The sequence below is a fragment of the Chaetura pelagica genome, unplaced genomic scaffold, assembly GCF_000747805.2.
Source record: "Chaetura pelagica isolate M959 unplaced genomic scaffold, ChaPel_1.0 scaffold531, whole genome shotgun sequence".
Taxonomy (NCBI): Eukaryota; Metazoa; Chordata; class Aves; order Apodiformes; family Apodidae; genus Chaetura; species Chaetura pelagica.
The window spans coordinates 1576781-1600224 of NW_009952362.1; the positions used below are offsets into that span (position 1 = coordinate 1576781).

At 40.3% G+C, this 23444-nt stretch overlaps 1 protein-coding gene across 1 annotated transcript in view; it reads right to left on the reverse strand.

The window, feature by feature from the left end:
* The window catches only part of SORCS1 (sortilin-related VPS10 domain containing receptor 1), a 192479-nt gene that overhangs the window by 45839 nt on the left and 123196 nt on the right, over positions 1-23444 (reverse strand). The window contains exons 10-16 of the mRNA XM_010007929.1: positions 18715-18861; positions 11286-11388; positions 10750-10826; positions 9429-9520; positions 8281-8388; positions 7313-7430; positions 5400-5530 (exon numbers count right to left, since the gene is read on the reverse strand). Coding sequence (XP_010006231.1) covers positions 5400-5530; positions 7313-7430; positions 8281-8388; positions 9429-9520; positions 10750-10826; positions 11286-11388; positions 18715-18861 — 776 coding nt within the window. The remainder of the gene's footprint in view (positions 1-5399; positions 5531-7312; positions 7431-8280; positions 8389-9428; positions 9521-10749; positions 10827-11285; positions 11389-18714; positions 18862-23444) is intronic.

Here is a 23444-nt window from a genome sequence, read left to right on the forward strand (position 1 = left end):
GGCCTGCAAATCATCTGGCTCATTAAGGCCCTACAAAAAAAAAATCATTCTAGTAAATGATATGAATTTCTGTTCCATATCTCTTTACAGATGCACCAGCCACTTGTTCACCTCCGCAGTCTTGGAATGTAATAAATTCCTTGACTACAGGCTGGTGCATGCAGAACACTGATGCTGACAGCAAATTGCTGCCTACAATTTGGCACAACAGGCTTTGTAGCAATCAACAAGCATTAGCATCAATTGGATTGCCATAGCATGAGCCAGTATAGCAAAATCTGGAGATAGCAAAGGCATCAGCTTTAGACTGCAATCAGCTACCTGGGCCATAGTCTGGTAACTGGGAATTGGAATTTGCATATATTGATGACATTTTGTGCCTGCTTGAAAAGAACTCAGGTGAAATAGATAATGTACCTATCAAAAAAGAGGAGCATTTGTCAGCAGGGATTGTCTTATCAGCATGAGGCAGTCTATCATCTGGCCCTTGCTGATGATGGTTTTACCCCAGTCATCTTTACTGGTTTAAACTGGAATCTTATTTGCCCTAGTCAAGTAGGATTGCAAGTCCTTCACTGCAATTAGAGATAGATATTAATTAATTCCAGAATTACTGTATCCCTTCTTAAAGCTTATGGCTAATACCTCTATCTATGCTTATTTGCAGCACAGGTAATAATGAAAGGAAAGCAAACCCCTTAAGAAAGTTTAGAATTTGAATACCAAACATACTGTTATGGAATACAAACATACTGTCATGGAAGAACTGTAAATCCACCTGAAATTGTTAATATACCACTGTTTTAAGATACAGAAATAGCTAGTTAAGCCAGATATGTGACTGCCATTCTCATACCTTCTAAAAATCAAGACATGATTTAACGTGTAACCACAGGAAATTCTTAATACTAACAGTTTCACCATAAAGTCAGCTATACCAGAAACTAAAAATGTTACTTGTGGTTTTATATGCTTGTGCTTTGAAAACTTTGCAGACATTACATGGGGTGGAATTGAGGTATCTCTGATTATAGTTACCTTTGTTCTACAGTTTCCAAAAGCCCTTGTGGAAAAAAAAAAAATGTACTGTGGCCACAGCCATGGTAAAATCTTATCACCTTCCTCTCCCCTTCTTCCCCCCAGCCAATATCATTGTCTAATCCTGAAGTATGGTACAAACATAGATTTCTGTTAAAGAGGAGGTGTGCTTGCATCCCGGTACTACAGACATCTGAGGATGTCAGATCCTCTGACATTCATCCTCAGCGCAGGATGGATTCAGCTGTAGATTGAATTATGGATCTGTGATGGTGTACAATTGCAGCACAGTATTTAGAGTACAAGCCGTACCAGCTTATGTTCATAGGGAACAAAAAACACCCCAGAATCTTTCCAGTAAATCCATGCCAGGTAGATATCTAGCCCCCTAAAGAGAGATGCACTGCAGGCATTGCATAGTGAATCTGTATTTTCCACAAGTATTCAAAGGGAACTAAAGTAGCATTCAAAATTACTATTTATCAGCTAACCAAGACTATCTCAGTGATAAAGCAAAGTTAGTTAACCTAAGGGTGCAAATGTTTGTGTATTTCAGAACTGGCACTTGCATAATTGTCTGAACTATGAGGTGCTAAAGTGTGAAGCCAACAGAGTCTAATCACATTCAGTATCTGCCTTCTGCCTCCTCGTGGCTGTCAGGACAGTTTCTCATGACACAGGACTGATGTTCTAGCATAAGAACCTGCTAAACCTAGCAGGCAGGTTTGTTATTAAAGTGAAAAAAATCCCAAAACTTAAAAAATAGCCAGGCAGATCCTTGCTGATATTAATGAAACAAATAGGCCTGATTCTCAGTTGCATTAAGGCTCCTTTTCACATCTCTGGCCATACAAAGTCACCAGCACAAGCATCAACAGGTTCATACTTCCCATGAAGGTGTGAGATATGGGAATACTGATAGGAGAAGCTCTCAGTATTAATGACAGTGGGTTCAGAGGGAGGACTGACAGTGTGACTCTTAGCTCAGAGTTTCTATGAAAGGGCCTGGGAGACAGGTAGCTGAAGGATGAACACCACCAAAGATTTCCATCAGCATCTAGGACGTGTTTCTGCTGAAGAGATATTGCCACAATAATGCTCAAATGGCAGGAAGGAACACAATGTGAGGAAACTGGGCAAATTAATGCTTTAATAACGCACAAGTAACAGTGTCATCCATTTACCCAAATCAATTAAATGAAGAAGGACAATCTCGTTTCTAGGCGGTTTGCTAGGAGAGATTTGCCGAGGGCTTCTGCAGCTCCATACCCCTCTATTCCTGAAGCGCTATTGCCCTCTGGCTGTGAGCCTCGGTCCCTGCACGGAGCACAAAGACCTGCTGCTGCAGTCCTGTCCCCAGCCAGTTTTGGTTGCAGCCCGCGATGAGAGATGCCTACTGTCACAAGAGTTCAGGTTCCCAAGGCCACAAAAACTAGTAATTTCTAATGTCACTCAGTTTTGGTGCTGTGTAAAGCGATAAACAAATGTGTCCTTTCCTCCGAGAAAGAGCTACCATGGCCTGAATACAGATTGGAAATGAATCTGGAGCTCTATAATAAAATTCTACCAGGAAAAAAAAATAAAAAATTATAAAATCTTTATGTCTTTTATAACTGGAATTTTTATTCCTGAACTGATAAAAGTCACTCTCAAGATTAACAGCAATAACACTTTTTTTTCTTTTCCCCCCACTTTACCTGACCACACATTTATTTTATTACTCCAAGGTCTGACAAGCTTAGATAATATAATTTCTCTATAGAAATTCAGTGTTTACACAGAAAAGAAAGTTCTACTCTGAATGGAGCAGGTATTGCTGTCTTCTTTAATTCTCTATGTAAGTCTGGGTCTTGTAATTATTGATGTTAATATAAAAGGCTGCCCAGTTTATTTCAAGATTGCAAAATCAAGTGTAGTCAGCTAAGGGGCTTCTCCCTGCCTGGGGGATACATGTTCCCTTTAGTCTCCTTCAATTAAAAGCCCTGCCCAGCAAAAAAAAAATAATAGAGAATTCAAAAGAACTGCTGAAATGTCATGAGTGAGGATGATGAAAGTGCTTCTTCCTTTTTTCAGGAAGGACCCCACAGAAGACATTCTTCCACAGCAAGAATTCAGTGATTTTTCTCCAAATGCCTCTTTGGACCAGGCTCCACAGGGTGCATTGGCAGTGAAACCTGGTGCAGAGTTCAACAAGTCAGACAGGCAGACAGTGAATCCTACATTGCAGCAGCTTTGCCTTCTTAGCACAATAAAACTGGGCTGAGAAATACAGTAAAGCCAGTAGAACTGCTTTTCCCTTGCCATCTCTTGTTTTCTCATCCTCTGTTTCCTGTGGTTTTTCTGTCCTTCTCAGACAAATCTATGTAAAACTATGTTCCTGACTGTATCAAGTATATTAATTAATAAGTGATGAATATTGCTGGTGAACTGAACCGAATGCTTAAAGCAGTATTTCAGTCTTTCTTCCTCAGAGGCAGTGGGGAAGGAAGCTGAAATGGATAAAGTAAAAATCCAGATCTGAGGACAGTAGGAATAACAAGAGCAGAGGGAATTGGATGGGATCATGACAGTCTGCTCTAAACCAAAAGTGATTCCATCAGAAGGATGAAAGTCCTTCTAGGTCAGGAAGGCTTTCTATCAATCAGCTGAGCACACAGACCTGCAGTATTTTTAAGGTTATTTTTCTCAGGCTACTTTTAACAAGATGACTTTCACAAAGACCCAATCCTGTCTCTTCCAACAGATTTGAGGGGTCTTGTTGGTGCATGTGAACTGTGAACATTTGTCATACATCTCCAGCCATCCAAGCTGTCTCTTGGATATTCTCTTACAACCCAGCAGACCTTTTGGAGGAAGTTTCCTCAAAGTGAATGTAAAGTAAATAAAAGCATGTTTCCCCCAGCAAATGTCACCATGATACTTTTGTACTGTACCTAGCAATGAAGTTTTGCAGTAGCAAACTACACAATGAATTTTAATGAAAAATGTACATTATCATAGAGAGAGAAGTTCTGGAAGGAAAGCAAATTTTTATCAGAAGTGTTTCATAAGTGTGTGTCCCTTACAGGTGTAAGGGGTTTAACCACTAATGGACTGATCCCATCAGTTATTTTCTGGAGCCTGGGCATGAGCTTGGCACAGCTTTGTACTGCACACTCTACAGGAAGGTCAAAATCTTCAGGAAATTTTCTTCCCATTACTTTATTTTATGGTTGGCTGCTGGTTTTTTATCACATTACCAGAGATATGTTAAAAAGCTGAAAATCTTTGGCCACCTACATGATGAACTACACACAGAACAGAGGTATCTTCTCCCTAACAAAGAACTCACTGGAAGATGGGGAAATCATCAGGAAACCATATTCAGAGAACCCGTGCCCAAGTATGCTCATTATTTTTATTATTTGCTGCAAGAAGATTTACTTTTTTTGACACATGGAAAGGCCTCTTGTGATTCTGTGATCTTATATAGAAAAATCAATGTAACTACAGTCATGGGAGGGTGGAAGGGAAATGTTGTAAATTTCCATGATTCTGTAGTGAACTCATATAGCAAGAAACAAAATATTTATGAGGTGAACATCTTCAGGGTACATGTTACAGCTTCTGGCTTTAATTAATAGCATGACATAGATCTAGCTGGGAGAAGCATAAAGGGGGTTATCAGCACTGCCAAAGAGCCACCATTTCTCTTTCTGGGATATTCAGGACTGTCTCAGACTAGGGAAAAATGGGTGATAGAGAGATTTCAATAATGTGGTTCCCTGCCTTGTTTCTGCAAATTGCTGTGAGTCAGCAAGAATCTTGAAATGAAACTTGAAGCTGAACATTTTGTCATGCCATTCATAACTCACCAATGAAATCTATTTCCTATAGCACACAGCAGAGGACAAAAGGCTTCAGAAAGAGATTAACCCAAATCATGAAGGTAGTGTCTGTTAGATACCATCAAACATGAAATACATTGCATATGCAGATCTTTACTTTTATACACACATATATATGTGTATGTATGAAGAATATTTTTTTTTTTAAGGCACACTATATATGTATTACACACTATTCTCACAGCCACTCCTGGTAATTGTTGAGGTTAGATGTGCTAATTGGTCCTTTTATCATAATACTGTTCAGAGATCACCTGGAATATGTTCTCTCCAGCATCAATTTTGTGGAAGGCTTCGCAGATTACAGGTATCCATTCCACCTTTCTTTCTTTTGACATACCTGCACTATCGGGGAGCAACTTATTTATCCACTTACATGTTTATTAGTGTCTATTTTCTGCACGCCTGCAGCCTCCCTAGTGAGCTCTGCATTGGTGCAGTAGAAAGCACACAGTTCTTGTGCACAGTGCTTACCAGTCAAAGTCTGCGTCCGTGCACACGCAGGGCTCTGAGGTCATAGCCCCAGCAAACTTCCCTTGCATACATTTCTTCTCTGACTTGCGCTTCCTGTAGATCCTTTTTGCTCCCATGATACAAGCTTGGCCCTGGAAACAAAACCAAAAAATTTTTTTCTCTGATACCCACCAGGCTATTTGTACAGTACAATTTTTCCAAGCCTGTGCTATGGGAGCTGTGACTCAGGAGAAGATGGGAAGTCAAGTGCCATGTCAGTACACTGAAGCTAATTAAAGCTACTGAAGCTTTAAGTGAAACTAAAATGGCTTTTCCAATGCACACTAAGAAATCAGCTGAGGTTACTTATGTATTTGATGCAGTTCTCAATTTGTTCCAAAGCCAATGAACAATTGATTCAGGCCTATTTCTCATTTACAGATCAGGTTCCACAGCAACTGGAAACAGTCTGATCCATCTGCAATCTGAGACAGAGAGCAGGTCTATTTCTCTGGTCTGGTATCTTTGGTAAAAATTTTTCTCAGTGGAAACTTGTAATTGTAGGAAACTGTTACTAACGATAGCAAACTAGTAATACGTAAATACTTTCCACAGACTATGAGGTCAGATTTTACAGGGTTTGATTTCTTATGTGGATTATAACATTACCTTGTTTTTTCACTACTAGCTTCAGCATCTTGCTGAATATTTCTGCCTAGGGAACAAGGCTTAGACTTGTAATCTCAATGGAAAACAAATCAAGAGCCACGAGTCCACAGCAGCCTTCCTAAAAAGAGTTCTGCAAACAAGGGCATGCTGCAAAATCCCTGGCATTTTTGCTTATGCAAGCACAAGAAAGTAAAAAACCCAAAAACTAAACCAAAATACAGTGGGGTGTCACTTGTTACCATTTACACTGGTAACATCACTGTAGGAAAGAGACAATTTATGGCTTTGATTTTCCCATGAAGCAGAAGGGCACAAATGGCAACTGGTGTAAAATGATGTGCCTCCTTGAATTCCAAGGAAGCTGTACTGATTTTCAAATTCTAAGGATCTAAGTCATAACTGGTATTTTTAGTGTGGAGTTTGCCTTGTGTGAGCAGCTAGTTCATTTCACATTCATTATTAAATTCTTGCCCAGCAAGATACATTCAGAAAGATAGCCTTTGATAATATAAATGGGTGTTTTCACTTTAGACTTCAGTGGAGCCTGTAGTGTTTACATAACCACAGAATTTGGGCCATATTTTATTTTAACCTGATATGAAACAGGCAATTGTGTCAGATTTGACAGAGCTAGGAAGGTGCCCAAAGGCAGACACAGGCATAGCAGGGAGCACATTACCTTGCTGGGCACTTAAGCAATGGTTCCAGGAGTGATGCAGAAGCTGCATCCAGGATGCAAGGAACAGAGTATAGGGGCCCTACAGACTGAGGAATAAAGTGCCTGACTCTCACAGCAGAAGAAACACTGCTGAGAGAGACAGAATGAGGATGAAACCAAATGAGTGAGAAAGGAGCATAAGAGGGCAGGAATTTAGAGAAACAAGGGTGAAAGCAACTATAAGGGTCCCAAGGCACTGGTTCTGAGAACACAGAAGGATGGAGGAAGATAAAGGATGTAAGGGGAAATGGATGGGAGTTGAGGCCTCTTTGAGCAGCAGTGCTTCAGATGTTGTTGCATTCCTCTGCTCTGGTTAAGTCTGAGCTAACTACCTGCAAGGAGAATGAAACCCAAAAGGCAGCTGTTCATGTTTTGGGGCTCACAGTGTGCAATCTGAGGCCAATAAGCCTATGTAATGAAACAGACCCATCCAGTAAAAGACAATCTGATACATCAACCTAACAGGAAGAGGCGTTGGATTATGCTCATTTTTAACTGTAGGATCATTAGGTAGCTCAGGTCATATCCCAGCTTCACTGCCTCTCACCTGGCTGTGAAGTTGCCAAGGCCTGTAGTCCTCTTCTGCACACCTCCGATCAAAAATGGACTTGTAGTCAACTTTCACCAGCTGCCAATCTGAGCGGTGGCTGAAATGTCCAAACACTCTAAAGAATACAGCAGAAAGAGCATAACAGTAAAAGGCAGTGCTAGATGGAGTCTGGTAGTTACAGAGCTTCAGTCACCCACAAATTTCCAACAGAGATTAATTGCTTTAGGAGTGCCAGTCCTACTGATTTTCACTTGACTGACATAGTGGAAGTCAGACTTAGGGTCCTGAAAGCCTGCAACCCACTTAAACATTGGATATAGCTTTTATTCTGCAGATCAAGATCCTCACTCAGGTTAGTTTCCAATCCAGATATTCTGTTTATTACTGGTTGGTCCATTTTTTTACAGAGAGAAACCAAGTTTTCCTCCTGTTTTTGCAAACTGATCTGAGGTAAAATGTCACAAATTCTGGCAAGGTGAATCCAGGTTTATACAGCATGCATAGATCAGCTTACCACATTGAAACTAATAATAATTTTTCATGAGTCAGTCTCCAGGCAACATTTTGTCATTCATTTTTACAAAAGAATGTCTTCATTTTTCTCGCAGTTAAAAAAAGAGGAAGTAGCTGCAAAGCACAGCTATAAAAATACTCCACCATTTTTCTTTTAAATATTCATCCATCAGGAGTAAGGCTGCTTTAAATCATATTCAATATAAGCAGTCAGGTTTCATGCTGATAAGCTAAGTGACTGTTTTTGCAGCTTGCAAGGAACCCTGTTGTCATTCCCTCAATCATATCACAAATAAACATAGATGATTTAGCAACAAAGACTGCATACTCCTGGCTTCAGATAGCACTTGGTTTGGTCCCCAACCAGAAATGCTATTATATTATGACCAAGCCTCATAAGCTATTTTTGATGTAGTTCCCACCTACATTACCATGATGGCATTCTCACTTACGTCATGATGAGAGTTTCTTCTCCAGGTTCCCCTAATACTCCATCTACAAACAGTGGAATAGATGTAAAACTATACTTGCTCCAAGATGTCCCTTCATCAAAACTTAACCTAGTGGAGAAAGCAGAATTAGTATCTTCTTTCCTTATTTGCTTCCTGTTTTCTTTAAGTGACTGTCTAGTCCACTACAACTGCTTTGGAGAAATATGGAGCAGCTCCTGTTCTTGGATACTGCATTTTTAGGTGAGTTTTTTTTGGAAGCATCATAAATCAGAGCACTGATCAAACTTATATGGTATCATACTGCTAACCTGTGGCCAATACTTCAGCAGTGGAAACTAATAAAGTTATGCTAGAGACTGATGTTTTAAGGGCAAAATATAGCATAGGGCTAGGCTTTTAAAAAAACAACAAACAAAAAACACCACAAACCACAACCAAAATAAAGTAGTTTATAGCATTTCCTTTTTGGGTCCCCAACATGAGACATTTTAAGGAGGTTAGATTTCTGGAGCACAAGAGCTTTGCCTTTTCTAACCAGCAGTCTTCCCTGTGGTGAGTCTAAGTGAAAGTTTGGAACCACTCATCACTACTTAAGACTTGGGTCTGTGTGTTTCAGATATTGATATGATACCGACTGTAAGGAAAGTAAATAACGCTAGACATCACAAAGCTCTTTTCTATCTACCACATAAACTCAAGAGTGCTAATTACTGGGGGCTCTTTTGCCTTATTTGCTATATAATAACCCTGAACCTAGTCAACAAAATTCTGGTTCATAAGTGCCGCCGGGCACATGGAAGACATGTTCAGCAATAATTTTGAAAACTAAGAGTTCTCTGGCAACTTAATAAGAGATAAGGCCATAATCCAGATTCATATTGCATAAATAACCAAACCCAAGAAACCAGATTGTGGCAAACCAGGGAAGTTGTGGAATTACATTGACAGTTTCTCAGATCTGGCCAAACTGAAACTATGTGAGCCAAAATTGCCAGGATTTCTCAGATTTATCCAAGTCAATGTTTGCCAGCATCTTAATTGATATTTTCTAGACCATAGCTATAGAAAACTCTGGATGCAGCCTAACTGCCTACTTCCTGGATTCTGAAAAGGTAGACAGCTGAACATGTAGCACAGACAGTCATTACCAGAGATGTCTGATAGGCAGAGATGTGTGTTTCATAGCGACTAGTACTCCACCTTGGTCCAGGTACAGAACACTGTGCTCTTCCTCAAAGATCTGGGGAAAATAAATAAATAAATGAATGAAGATCTATTTCCTTAATATGAAGAAAACATCATATTTCTCCAAGTACAATCATGACAGAGGAATGTGCTAAGGAAGCTATTGAATAAAGGAAGGCCTTTTCTATAGACACAATTATTGGGGTTTGTTTTTTATTAGTTTTGAGTTTTTTTGTTTGTTTTTTTTCAACTTCTCCCAGGTCCTTGAAAAAGGCATTCTGCCTCTGCTGGGCAAAAAGTTAGAAACAAGAATTTTTGCAAGGATCAACAGTTTCCCTTCTTTCAATGTCAGATTTTTGTTTAAGGAAGAACTTTATATGTTTGCACGTATCTGCCCCTATCTCACATAAGTGATGTTGACAGAAAAATGAGGGCTGGTCAAACATTGTAAAATAATGAGATTCTTAGAATATCAAATATTTTTTAAAGATTTTCTTTTCCTGTGTCTTCTTTGTATTGACTTTTTGCAAACATTTGCTCTTAAGTTTATACAGCAGCACTTGTCAGTCTGGGAAAGTCACTCTTTCTCTCCACAGCTGGATAACCTACCCAGACAATAAGAAAAACAGAACTTCCTGTTCTGAGGATAAGAACCTTAAAGGGTAGTGATGTTTTGTTAACAGGTGGGATTTCACTAAATATCAGGCATTTGATTTAACTTCATTATCCAGTCATTTTCTGGAATTAATGGAGAGGGAGATAGCTTCAGAACAGGATGAACTAAATTCTGTCTTTTTCTCCAAAAAAAGTGAACTTTGGACAACTCAACTGAGGTGAAATGAGTTCCACCTGTAGTGATGGAGAAGTAGACTAGCACAACTGTGAACTCTCTGGGAATTATAATAATGGATGAAGAGAAAAATTGTTTGAGTGGTTCAAGGGCTGGGTAACAGAAAAGGGAAACCCATATGTGGTCTATTCATATATATTAATATTTTTATCTGGCTTAGACTTTGCTACAGCATTAAACAGAAGTCAAACTCTGAGTAGAATTACAAAAATGATGTCCTGTTATATGATATCTAATGACTTATTCAGTCTTTACCTTCGGGCATCTCTGCACCTCTCAAAGGGAATACAAGGGGTTTTTTTTGTATAGATTTGCAAAAAGCTACTCTGAACTAAAAGAAAGAAAGAAAGAAAGAAACAAAGGAACCTTGTGAACCTACTTCTATGACAGCTTCCAATTATTACTATTTAAATCTGTGATTCTGTGTCCTTTACCTGTCTCCAAGTGTTCCCAGCATCAGAAGAAACAAACATGCTGATGTCATTGTCTGATAGTTCGGTGCCTATATTACCTGTAAGATGAGAATTGATTAGTGATGCGACATTCTAAGAAACAGTAAAATTAGCAAATCAGGAGAGTATATGTATTTATTCAGCCTTTACAATTATAGAAGGTTTAACTTTGGAAAGAGTATCAAAGGGAGAGGCTCACAGTTTGAAGAAAATATGTATAAAAGATCCAATGCATATGGCACTACACACCTCCACAGGCAAAGGAAATGCCCTGGTTGGAATCTAATGTTCATGGGAATAGAGGACTAGAAGTGATGTCCTCAGTCTTGAAGGCCATTTGCCATAGAACACATATGACAAGTTGAAGGTTCATAAGTACTTCTGCTTGACAGCCTTTCTCCCCACTACTAGTGGTGTGACACCCCACAAATCACTCAACAAGCTCCACACCCACCACAAACTCAAGATTTTGTCAGTGTTTGCACATCATATGCACACAATCTTGAAATGTTCCATACCTGAAGCTACAATAATACTCGGGGCAGTATCTCGGCTGGCAATGTTTCCTGAGGTATAGGGATTCTCTGAGACCTTCAGGTGAAGATGAAGGGAGCAATAAGGCTATGGAGAAAGGGGAAATAAAAGTAAAACATAGACACAGCATGAATTGCATGCTCCTATCCCTACAGGCTTAGAAATAAACAGTGTCTTTCTGTATTAATTCCTAATCACTGCATTCAGCCACCCTGAGAATCACACAGCTAGTGTCCCAGTTCTGATGCCAGAGCTTTGCTATCATTTTCTAACACAACCCACTGGGAATCTGATTTACTAGGCTGAAACTCTCTCCCAAGGACAAGATCTTTGAGGCTGTACTCACAAAGGAGGAAACCAGGCTTGCAAGAGCAGGTAATGGCAAGGACTATGTAGCTCCCCACACTCCTAGCTCCTTTGAGAAGCAATCAAGGCTGCAGATATGATGAGGTGACTCTCAGAGCAGCAGTGCTTAAACTATCTCTGCAACAAGAAGCAATATAACCCTAACCATGTGGTGCTGAGTCACCACTGATTAGCCATCAGAAACCATTTAATTCACAGTATCGAGCCATTTCTTCATCATATTTTTGACACATGATTCTGTTCTGCACTGCACTAAGGAGATATACCAGGACTGGAAAGTGCTAGTTTAAAAGTGATTTAACACAAACAACAAAAATTGTTTAATGCTTCACCACCCCATCTGCATGTGACCTTTGAGATTTCAATATAAATACATCCATGGAAACCTCACCAATTTCACATGTCAAGTACTCATATAGGACAGGAATGGTACAGAATAAACCAGCTGAGCAAGAAGGTAAGTCAGACAGGCAGACTTCCAACATTGTCATTATAATTCCCTCCAAATGTGTAGTCTAGAAGTGGGCCCAGGTGAACCTCATGAGGTTCAACAAGGCCAAGTGCAGGGACCCCCACAGGGCCAGGGAAACCAGAGGTATGAATACATGCTGGGGAAAAACATGCTAGAAAGCAGCCCTGTGGAAAAAGACTTGGGGGTACTAGTGGATGTAAAGCTGGACATGAGCCACCAATGTGCAATTGCAGCCCAGAAGGACAACTGCATCCTTGGCTGCATCAAAAGAAGTGTGGCCAGCAGATCAAGAGAGGTGATTCTACCCCTCTACTCTGCCTTGGTGAGACCTCACCTGGAATACTGTGTCCAGCTCTGGAGCCTCCAACACCAGAAGGGTGTGGACTCCTTGGAGCATGTCCAGAGGAGGGCAATGAAAATGATCAGAGGCCTGGAGCACCTCTCTTGTGAAGACAGGCTGAGGGAGTTGGGGTTGTTCAGCCTGAAGAAGAGAAGTGTCCAAGGGTACCTTATAGGGATCTTCCAGTATCTAAAAGGGGCCTATAAGAAGGCTGGGGAAGAGCTATTCACTAGGGCATGTAACAATAGGACAAGAGGTAATGGTTTCAGGCTAGAGAAGTGTAGATTTAGGTAGGACATTAGGAAAAATGTATGTAATATTAAGGTGGTGGATCACTGGAGCAGGTTGCCTAGAGAGGTGGTGGGGACCCCACCCCTGGAGACATTCAAGGTCAGGCTTGATGGGGCTCTGGGCAATCTGTTCTAGTGTGAGATGTCCCTTCTTATTGTAGGGGGGTTGGACTAGATGACCTTTAGAGGTTCCTTCCAACCCAAGACATTCTACGATTCTATGATTCTAATAATTTCTGAAAATTTCTGATAATTTTTGCCTTCTTTTGGTTTTTATTTTCAGTATTTTTTCTTCCAAAGCACATAAAGAGTCTTCATGAAACATGCTAAGTGAAGGGAGATGGAAAAATACTGGCAATAAAACTTCAAGCAAACTCACCAAGTTGAGGTGGATATCACACAGAAACATAAATACAGTAAAGCCCATGTGTCAGCTTGCATGGCTCTGTAAAATGAGCAGGAAAGGCTATGCAGAAAGACCTTCAGGCTCTAAGCAGGCACGTCTTTCTGACTAATATCAGTTGCCTAAGGTCTGCAGCCCCAAAAGTTTTGTAGACTTGCTTTGCAGAAGACCTATCCCTTTAGGTCACTGGAGGAAGAACACTGACCCACCCCATCTCCAGGTAGGTGTCTATGACTCTGAAATTAAAATCTCCCTGTGGAGAACAGCAGGTTTTTTTGGCAAATGAGGGTGGTGAGGAGGGATGGGAGCTCTCACTTATGTGAGACAGGAAATGGGGACACAGTGTGTTGCAGAAAGGGAACTCAACCTGCCAAGGGGAATGTACAGAGCAGCCTGACTCTAACTGACAGCCTGGCAAGGGCAGCCCCTAGAGCAGCCCGGGGTGCGAGGAGGGAGTTGAAACCAAATTGAGCTGACATGCATGCAGGAAGTGGAAAAGCATTGCAAGAGCATGAATTCTTCCCTTTTACATTTTCATATGTTGTTGAGAGACAAAATACAGAACATATTTTTAAAAACTAACATGCACCAAGCCTACTTCAGCATTTTGCAAACAACAGCTAATGGCAGCAATTCAGCCAATTCCCCACTCTGACAGAGATTAGACCTCGTCAGACTCAAAACTTTGTGATACCAGAAGTTTCCCTTCAAACTTGTTTCATTTCACAGATTTAGTACACAGAAATAGAACCTATATCTCAAATACTAAAAGCCAAGTCACTGTCTAAGCAGAGAGATGCTATTTTAAGTGGTATGACTTCTTATTGCTTGGAGTACAGTAATGCTTACAGTCTGCAGTGACAATTGAGTGTGGTGTAAAAACCAGCTTCACCACTGTAGCCAAACACCTAGTTATTACCCATGGCCACGTCATATCCTTACTGTGGCAGCATTCTCTTCTCCATCACTGAGGTACACCTTTCTCCACCTGTATCCTTCATCTGTATCTGTTCATTGATGAATATTTTTCCAGACTAGTTTGTGTTCTATCATAGTGTTGGTGCCTTTGTGTTCCTTCTCTAGCTCCCACAGCTTAAGTCATATACAGACACCTCAGCTTTGTGTTTTAGAATCTGTATCAATTGTCTCTATCCTTGTTTTTTACCAACAAGCTACTGAAATAATCATCATCAGACTCACCAATTTTGGGTTTCCCTGTCATTGCCTAGTAACCAGCTGTGCTAGGTGCTGCACTGACACCAAGGGAAAAACAAGCACTGTAATGGACCATCTACAACCTAGGTAGAAGATAAAGAATGAGTAATACAGCCCATTGCTCTGCTCATTGCCATAGCTCTTACAATCATGCTGGAGTTCATTACTTGCTTTCTAGTATTTTCAAGCCAGCCCTTTTATGCTCCCTTCTCAGAAGGCTAACCAGTCCTTAGTAAATTTCTCATAAACACCCACAAGCTCTGGGACAGTCTGCAAAGCCCAGATGAACCATCTCCAGTGGCACAACACATACAAAACAGCTATTAGTGACTGTCCCTGATCAGAAGTCGGGCAAAGTATTACAACACAAGGATGACGTTAGACACCATTCACAAACCTAGAGGTAGTCACAGTATTTGCTTGCCTGCATTAGCAAGGAGCAATGATGGGAGATAAACACTTCCAGGAGAGATATTCAAACTCACTTAGATGTTTAAATTATTCTGTAGCAGATGGCACGAATGCCCCCCCTTACAAGAAATGGGTCTTCGTCCTGAAATCCTTATAATCCATACAGACAAGACAAGCAAAATCTGAGAGGGAATAAACAGATGTCTGGGCAAAGAAGACACAGAGAAAATAAATTACTTGCCCAAGGTCACAAAGGAAATTGGAGACAGGCCTAAAAATTGAATCTAGATTCTCCCGAGATTCAGCTCTGTGTTTTAACCACAGAACCATCCTTGAAAGCTAATTGATTAACTCTCTCAGACGGATTCTATCTTGCATAACTTGCAAGATAGAATTACTCCTCAGTTAACCACTTCACAGCACCAAATAAATATCAAACAAAACCAGCATATTTGGGATATGATACCTTGGCAGCTATTTTATGAAGATAAGGTTTATTCAGCTTAGAAAACAAGGGGTATAAACAAGAAAAAATAAAACCTTGGGATCAGATGGAATTGCTTCCTTCAATCCTTATTATTCAGAGAAATCTCACAAAAAATGCTAAGAAATTCTTTGAGTTGCTTTGAAAAAAAAACACCTTGAGCATACTGTCAGTAGAGGGATGGCTCTGTCTGGCTTGCCTTGTGTTTCAAACAGACTCTCTCTTAACCTCCTTAACTGCCAACTTAGCTGCTATGTATTTATTTCTGCATAAACTCTCCCTTAGCTTATGTTTATCTCCAGATGCACGGAGAAAACAACATTGCACTTGCAGGCTGGGGATGATCATGTCGTTCTGGGAAAGGGCACATCTAATTCTGCCAGCAATCTGGAACATACATCACTGCTGTGTCCTAAGCTATTGGTAGAGACAATTATGTTGGAATCCAGCACTGTGAGAGCATTAACATCTGCTGTGGAGTAAGGACAGGAACTAAGCTACATGTACAGCTATTAAGAATTCACTTAGCTGTGCCATAATAAGGATAATCATGCCAGGAACCGTAATATGTAGAAGGAAAAGGATCAACTGACATAAGGATGTGAAACTGCTGGTGATGCAGTAGTCACAGAGTGGCTAAAGAGGTGAGTGGAGTTTGTGAACTGTTTAAAAACTATAGCTATGTCACATTTACAATGAAGAGAATTGCCTCAGAGCAGGTGACATTTCCTTTTCTTCACACTTTTCCTCAGCAGAATGTCATTATGGATCCCAGACTTATTTCCTGGATCATATAACACTTCCAGTGCTTTGGCTTTCAAAATTTCCCCTACCATGACCATATTCTGAGGTCTTTATCACTCCTTGAATTCTTGTATTCCATATTCTGCCTTCATCTTCCCCCATCATTTACCATGAAGCTGAAAACAGATTTTTAAATAGCTTTACTTTTCCTTGTAGGATAGTTATTTTACTTTGTGGGTTTGGTGCATTTTCTTTACCTCCATTTCTTTTGCAAACAGACTGATTGTTCATATAGAAGACCTGACAAATCAGTTTAGTTTGTATTTCATCTGTTTGCTTTTCTGCGAATTTGCAAGTTGAGGACCTGAGACCTTGTATGCTCAGCTGATGATCCCAGCTCTGCTACTGTTCCGCTAGCTTGTGAGAACCAAAGCATGTAGGAGCGCCCAGACAGGCTAGACAATGAAAAAGACTTTTTGCCTGTTTTACTCGATGTTAAGAGGAAGACACCCATGGACCTAAGATGCCTACCCCAGCCCAAGTCACAGAGCATTTAAGAAAGGAGTTGCTTTCCAGTGGAAAGCCTCCACTGAGCTTGCACAGGAGGAAGTAATTCTTAGGGCAACTACATTGTTGTACAGAGAACAAAATGAAAACAAACCAGTGTTTAAATACTGGTTTGTGCACAGTGGAGCACAAAAGGATGTAAACACAATCCACTGAGAAACAAGAGCTTCCCTGTGTCCCTACAAGTACATACACTTCTGCCCTTGCCCTTGGCCCCTTGCCTGACTTGGTAAACTTTACCATCCTCAAGGGAATTTCACCTTCTTCAGGCATATCTAGTCTCATTTTAAATGAAATTAATTGTGTTCTCAGGTGCCCATGAGGACAATGGCAGAAACACTATGGATGGGAAAACTTAGGGGAGCCATAATCTCCTCTCTCCATAAGAACAAGACATTTCTGGTTTATACACTGTCATACGGCCACTTCCACTACAGTGGATAACGGCAGTGACAGTGCACTCTTGTATATAAAACACACAGTTCCTGCAAATGACTGTTCCACAAGGTCCCCACAGTACTTCTGTATCCTTTAAAACCACAACAGCACAGTCTGATGTCTCTTGATCAGTTCACAACAATACCAAGAAAGATATATTCTCAGGAGTCAAATCTCAAATTTATTTTAAAAAAAGAGATTACTTTCTTCTACTTGTCTTTTATTTCTTCTGCCTTCTCAGTACCCCCCAAAATTACAATATCTTATCATATAATTGAAAAAGTAAAGGTATGGTTTTTTATCAAATATATTGTCTTGAGTTAAAACCAAATCAACAGTCTATTTGAAACACAAAGGCTTATACACATAGCCCCTTTCAAAAAATTAAATTGCATTATGTCTGCAAAGTTTTCGTAATGCTATCTTCTTGGTTTTCATCTTACAGAAATATGCAATTTAAAAATGCCCTCAGTTACAAATTTAAAAAACTTGGAAGAAGAAAACAAACCCAAACACATTTAGTGATGCTCTGAAGTAAGTCTTCTGTTTGACCCTCAGTCCTCTCCTATGTATTTTTTCCAAACTGGAGAGAAAATAAAAGGCTTGCATTTTGCCTCAATAATAGATAAACAAATAAATAAATTATTTGAACAGTTTCAAATATCAATCTATTTATTCTTTGCTCTTGCAATAATGCATAGGGTTCAGTAGAGATTAGTGCAGCATTCAGCTGCATGCCACAGTGCACAAAATACAAGGTTGATTGAGATTTTAACAAACTTACAGCCTCAAAATAAGAAACCGCTGTTTTTTTGTTTTGTTTTTTTTTTTTCTGATTGAAAATAACATGTAGATACAGGACAAGAAAGGGAAGAGCAGTGTAAGTAATGCTCCTAATTCTGCCTGAAACCATGTTAGAATTTGTGTAATATAAATGCTATTGATAATCCTAAAGGCCAAGTGGGGTTCTGAGGATTATCCCACTACTGTGTATCAATTGGCTGAAAAATACCAGTCTAAGCTTTCTAATTTGGCAGAGATCTCCAATTCTATTCACACTACTTATATTTTCTTGCCAGTCCTGGAAACAGTTTGCATATAATGATGATTAAAGACTTACATATCTACATGTCAATCTATATCCGTAAGTACAGAGACAGGTAAAATATACTCAATACAAAGCTATACATATATTTGGAAGAATGTGTTGATTCTCACTTCTGAGCTCAAAGAGAAAATGATAAATATGAATACTGCCAACAGAGTGGCCTTAAAGAAATCAAAGCTGTCCTTTCATTTGAGCACGTCTCGTTACTAGGTTCCCTGAAAGCTCCTGAGCTACAATAGCTCACTCCTCCCATCTAGTGTCCAGAGAATCAACTGCGCACAAACAGCATCCAGCTTCACCTAGAGTTTAGTGGAGACCATCAGTCGTGCAGAAAGGAAGCTGATCTACGATGCTTCCTTTTGTTCCAAAAATTAAATTAAACTAAATTACAATGTCAGCTCTTGATATACCACCCGACAGCCCAAGCCTGATTAATTTCACTTTTCATATTCAATATTCCCTCCATGAGACACACTGCATGGAGAGAAAAGCTGCCCTCTCCTTCTTGTGCTACCTGGTAGAAATAGATTGTTCTGGGATGTTACTACCCACCAAGTTCCTCCCCAGATACTTACTAGGAGACAGTGAACAGGGTTTCCTCTCAGATCAGTATCCGGAGCCCGCAACAAACTCCAGTCTCTCCCTTTATTGTAGGTGATGAAAGTTTTCACTTTGTTGTCAGTCTTCTTGTTAACCAAGAACATTCCCTTTATCCCTGCTACCTAGGAAAAATTGACATGGCTGAAAAATAGATCAAGCCAACACAGGTTCTGTGCATGTGTCTCTCTTGCCCTGTCAAACCCAACAGGGATCTAGTGGCTGTGTCAGTGTGGTAGATGCCAGGGCAGTTGAAATGGAGCATCGAAGGCAAATTGAGGTGCTGGGCACAAGGTAAGACCATCACAGGTGGAAAGCTGACAAATGGAAAAGGCAATCTTAAATTTCAGAATCACCATGGGAACATGGTAAGATGTCAATAGCATTATCTCTTAAGTGACAATCTCTCAACTGTGTAGACATTTTTAGCCCTGAAAGATTAAATAAATATAGAGCAATTATTTGTCTCTTGCACTGCAATAGCAGAAACAGCAGCAACTTTGGCCTTGCAAAGAAAATGACAACACACATATAAACTTTCAATTCTATTCACAGGTAGCCTGCTTAAGGCATTGTAGCTAAGGAGCCCAATGTGTTTCACAATTATAAGTGTTTCAACAGAATAGCTTGGGGCACAGAGGTATTTTTATTAGTTTTGTATTTTGAGGAAACAAAAACACTGGTGACTCAAGCAAGGCCACCCAGAATGCTTCTTATAGAGCTAGCAATGAGATTCTCACCCTTTTGTTTTTCCTGGTGTTTTATCCAACAGCTTTACTGCAGGAGGATTTTCTAAAGATGTGCTACTGCTAACAGACACACATTGGAACCAAGCCCAAAAGTGTCTTATTGGGGAGAAAAAAACCTCAACCTTAAACCACAACTCACACTGCAGAATGTTTCCATCTTCTCAGCACACTGAAAATCAATAGCCCAATAGCTGCTGCAGCTTGCGAATGAATTTGTTAGATTGTCATTCTGCAACCTGAGTGCTGCAATAAAAAAGGAAGCTAAACTGGGAGGTGGGGGAAAGTGAGAAACTTTTTGATTTCCACCAAGTCCGTTCAGTGATCCACCCCATCTCTTCTTATGATATAGAACTAGTACTCAGAATCATTCATCAAGACTTAATTAATAGAAATTATTTATTACTTAAATGGCATCATGTGGCAAATGGTTACACAGCAGACTCAGAATTTGTTCCAGTTCAGCTGATTTAATTACGTCCCTGGATTTGGATGGTACAGCTTACAGGAGGAGTGAATTTCATTTGAAGTTACGTAAAGACATAGACATGACTTGCTATAATGGACAATAATCTTTAAGTTAAGCAGTTAACTAAGTTATTGTTGATCTAAGCATAAAAAAGATTTTTAATTTCTTAGCTGGATTGTTTGGTCCCTCCCAACTAAGTATTCAGGATTTTTTTTGCTGTAGTAGAAAGGCGCCCTGAAAAGATAAGGGTGCTCTTGTGTCCCAATCAAACTGGATGAATAGACAGGGCTGAAAAAATAACATCGTTATGCCTTTACTACCAGAGGCTAGAGCCTACAGCTCCATTTGTACTTTTCTTTGTTGTTGTCCTGAAATAGTTGTATTATATAGTCCCTGTGAAATGCTGGCCATAAATTATTAAAGAGCATTTTATATATCAGGTGATAAATGTGTTCTGAAATCCTGTGAATTTTGCTTTTTATGATTCTAGTCATGGGCTGGGACTCAGAATCTTTTCCTGAGAAAGTGAAGTGTAAGTTATACTGTCAATCTTAGACAGTTTTATCTTAAAAAAAGACTGCACACACTATAAATGTTTGTGTGCTCTCAGTAGGAAGAGACACACCTATAGCACATACACACCCATGACACACACAATGATCTGTTCATACTTGCTCTTCTAAGAGGGAAAGACTCATGCAAGTCTTCAAGTGACCAAAGAAACCCTCACCACCCCAAATACATCATGTGCCAGTACATATGCTGCCCACAGTTTTAGAAAGATTCATACAAGACATTAAAATACACAACTTTAAACATACTCTTCACTCCCCATCACCAACTTCACACATCAAATACATACTTACCATCCAAGATGCACACTGTTAAAAAAAAAATAGTACCAGAGTGGCAGGCATATATATCATAGTTATAGGCACAACTCCTCAGGCAGGGATTCCCACCAGAATTATAGTCTTGTTGTGGACCAGGACAACCACAGAGCCAAGCAGAGCCATACCACAACATTGGGGAGCTAAAGGGACTAGAAAGGGCACTCAGACACAACAACCAGTAATTCTTGCTCTCCTTTGCTGTAGGAGATGATGTTTAGGACTGAAGACCCACTCAGTGCTGAGTGCCACAGATGAAGTGGCAGTGGAAGGTGGTGGAGAGAAGAGCTATTCTCATACCCTTCTCTGTGCAAAATGCAGAAGGGGGAATAGTGTCCCTCTAAGAGTAATTTCTTCATCCTCTCTATGTTCCAGAAGCAGAAAAGCCCACACACTGAAATAACAACTGTCCGGTGAAAGGCTCCTGATGATTTACAGGAGAATAGGAGGAAGAACATGATGAAGCACCATGAAAGAACTTCTATTTTCTCCTCATGTCTATAGACTCCAATGCAATTCCCTGTGAGCAGCACTGAGTAGATCCATCTTTAATGTAGGATCAGTTTAGGAAGCTACAAACATTGCAACCAGAAGTGCAAGAAGAAGTGCAACCAGAAGAACATGTTTCTAAAACCTGACATACATACAGACACATGCCCATTAAACAGGTCTGCCTCTGGCATATTCTCAAATAGTCTTGCTTTTCTAAATATAGCAGTCACCACAGGAGGACTGATTTTGACATCTCTCCACTTCCTTTTATTTCTCTATGGACTTTTTCTTCTCTTGTCTTCATCTCCATTTACCCCTAGAGCATTAATCATTTGCAGCAACCCCACTGGGACAATCACACTGGATGGCTTCCTGTACCCTTCCAGCTAGAACATCAAATTGAAGGGAAGGTTTGTGCCAGCTTCAGATTCAGCCAATATTCTTTCTAGATAATCAGCAGATACGATGCTACAAGTCTGATTCCATCAATTTCAATCCAGGTTACTGCGTGGTGTCAGCCTAATAAAACAAAGCAAAACAAAAGCTTTTCTTTCCCCTGGGATGTAGGACACCTTTACATAATGCAGTGAAACTGCTTCTCAAGCTGACATTAATAAGAGTCAACGGTTTTTCCATGGGCTGCCAGCACTGCAGAGAGATTAATAACAAATATCTCCAAATGACTGAAATGCCAATCCCCATCCTCCTATAGTTCAGCTGCATTTACGTACAACACTTGGACTCTCTGCAGAATTCAAGGTGGTTTCCATGTAAAAGGCAGCTGAAGGCAAACTATAAGGCAGAGCTAATATCCACACAGTGATGGTGAAATAAGGGAAGCACCTTCACTTTTAAAGGAACTCAGATCTTGTTCATGGCCTTTATTCTAAAAAGTCAGAAAATTCCCTGGAGAAGTCCTGAAAGGAGAAGCTGATCTCAAGCAGCAGCTGAGGACTGAATTTCTACTTAGCTGAGTGCTGCCTCCAGAAGTGAAACAGGAAGGAAAGCAAGAGAAGTACAAGGGCATATTAAAAGTCCTATTCTTAGGATCAGTTGTCACAAAAGACTATGTCAATTAGCTTTTTTACAAGTGAGTTTACGCAGTATGTACTTGTCAGAAAAATGTTCAGGGGTAAAAGGGACATCAAAATGATGGAGAGTTTCCATTCTCGTGGGATAGCCCAAAAGGGCATACCTAATATAACTTCAGTTCCAGAATAAAATCCAAGCTGTGGAAAGTGACACAGATAGCTGAAAAGTGCTGTCAGAGATTAGACTGTCAAACTCCATACAAAATGGAGAATGATCCTATTCAAAGTGTTGGGAGGTTTCAGAGAGATAGGCTGGACCAATGTGGGTGAGCAGGATTTTGGCTGAGAAACTTCAAAAACTTCTCTATGATTCTATTGGTTAGTCGGTCAAGAGAGGTTCTCCTCCCCCTCTATTCTGCATTGGTGAGGCCACATCTGGAGTATTGTGTCCAGTTCTGGGCCCCTCAGTTCAAGAAGGACAGGGAACTGCTCGAAAGAGTCCAGCGCAGAGCTACTAAGATGATTAAGGGAGTGGAACATCTCCCTTATGAGGAAAGGCTGAGGGAGCTGGGTCTCTTTAGCTTGGAGAAAAGGAGACTGAGGGGTGACCTCATCCATGTTTACAAATATGTAAGGGGTGAGTGTCAGGGGGACGGAGTTAGGCTTTTCTCAGTGATGACCAGTGATAGGACAAGGGGTAATGGGTGTAAATTGGAGCATAGGAGGTTCAAGGTGAATATCCAAAAAAAATTTTTTACTGTGAGAGTGACAGAGCACTGGAACAGGCTGCCCAGGGAGGTTGTGGAGTCTCCTTCACTGGAGACATTCAAAACCCACCTGGATGAGTTCCTGTGTGATGTACTCTAGGTGACCCTGCTCTGGCAGGGGGGGTTGGACTAGATGATCTTTCAAGGTCCCTTCCAACCCCTAGGATTCTATGATTCAAAGAGTTCCTCTTATGGACTGAATGACCTATTCCACTTTATCTTCTGATGCAGATCGTCCTATGCATGAGAGAGTCATGGACACTTCTTCACCTAAGAACCTACAGCAGTGAATATGCTCATAACATTAGGCTGG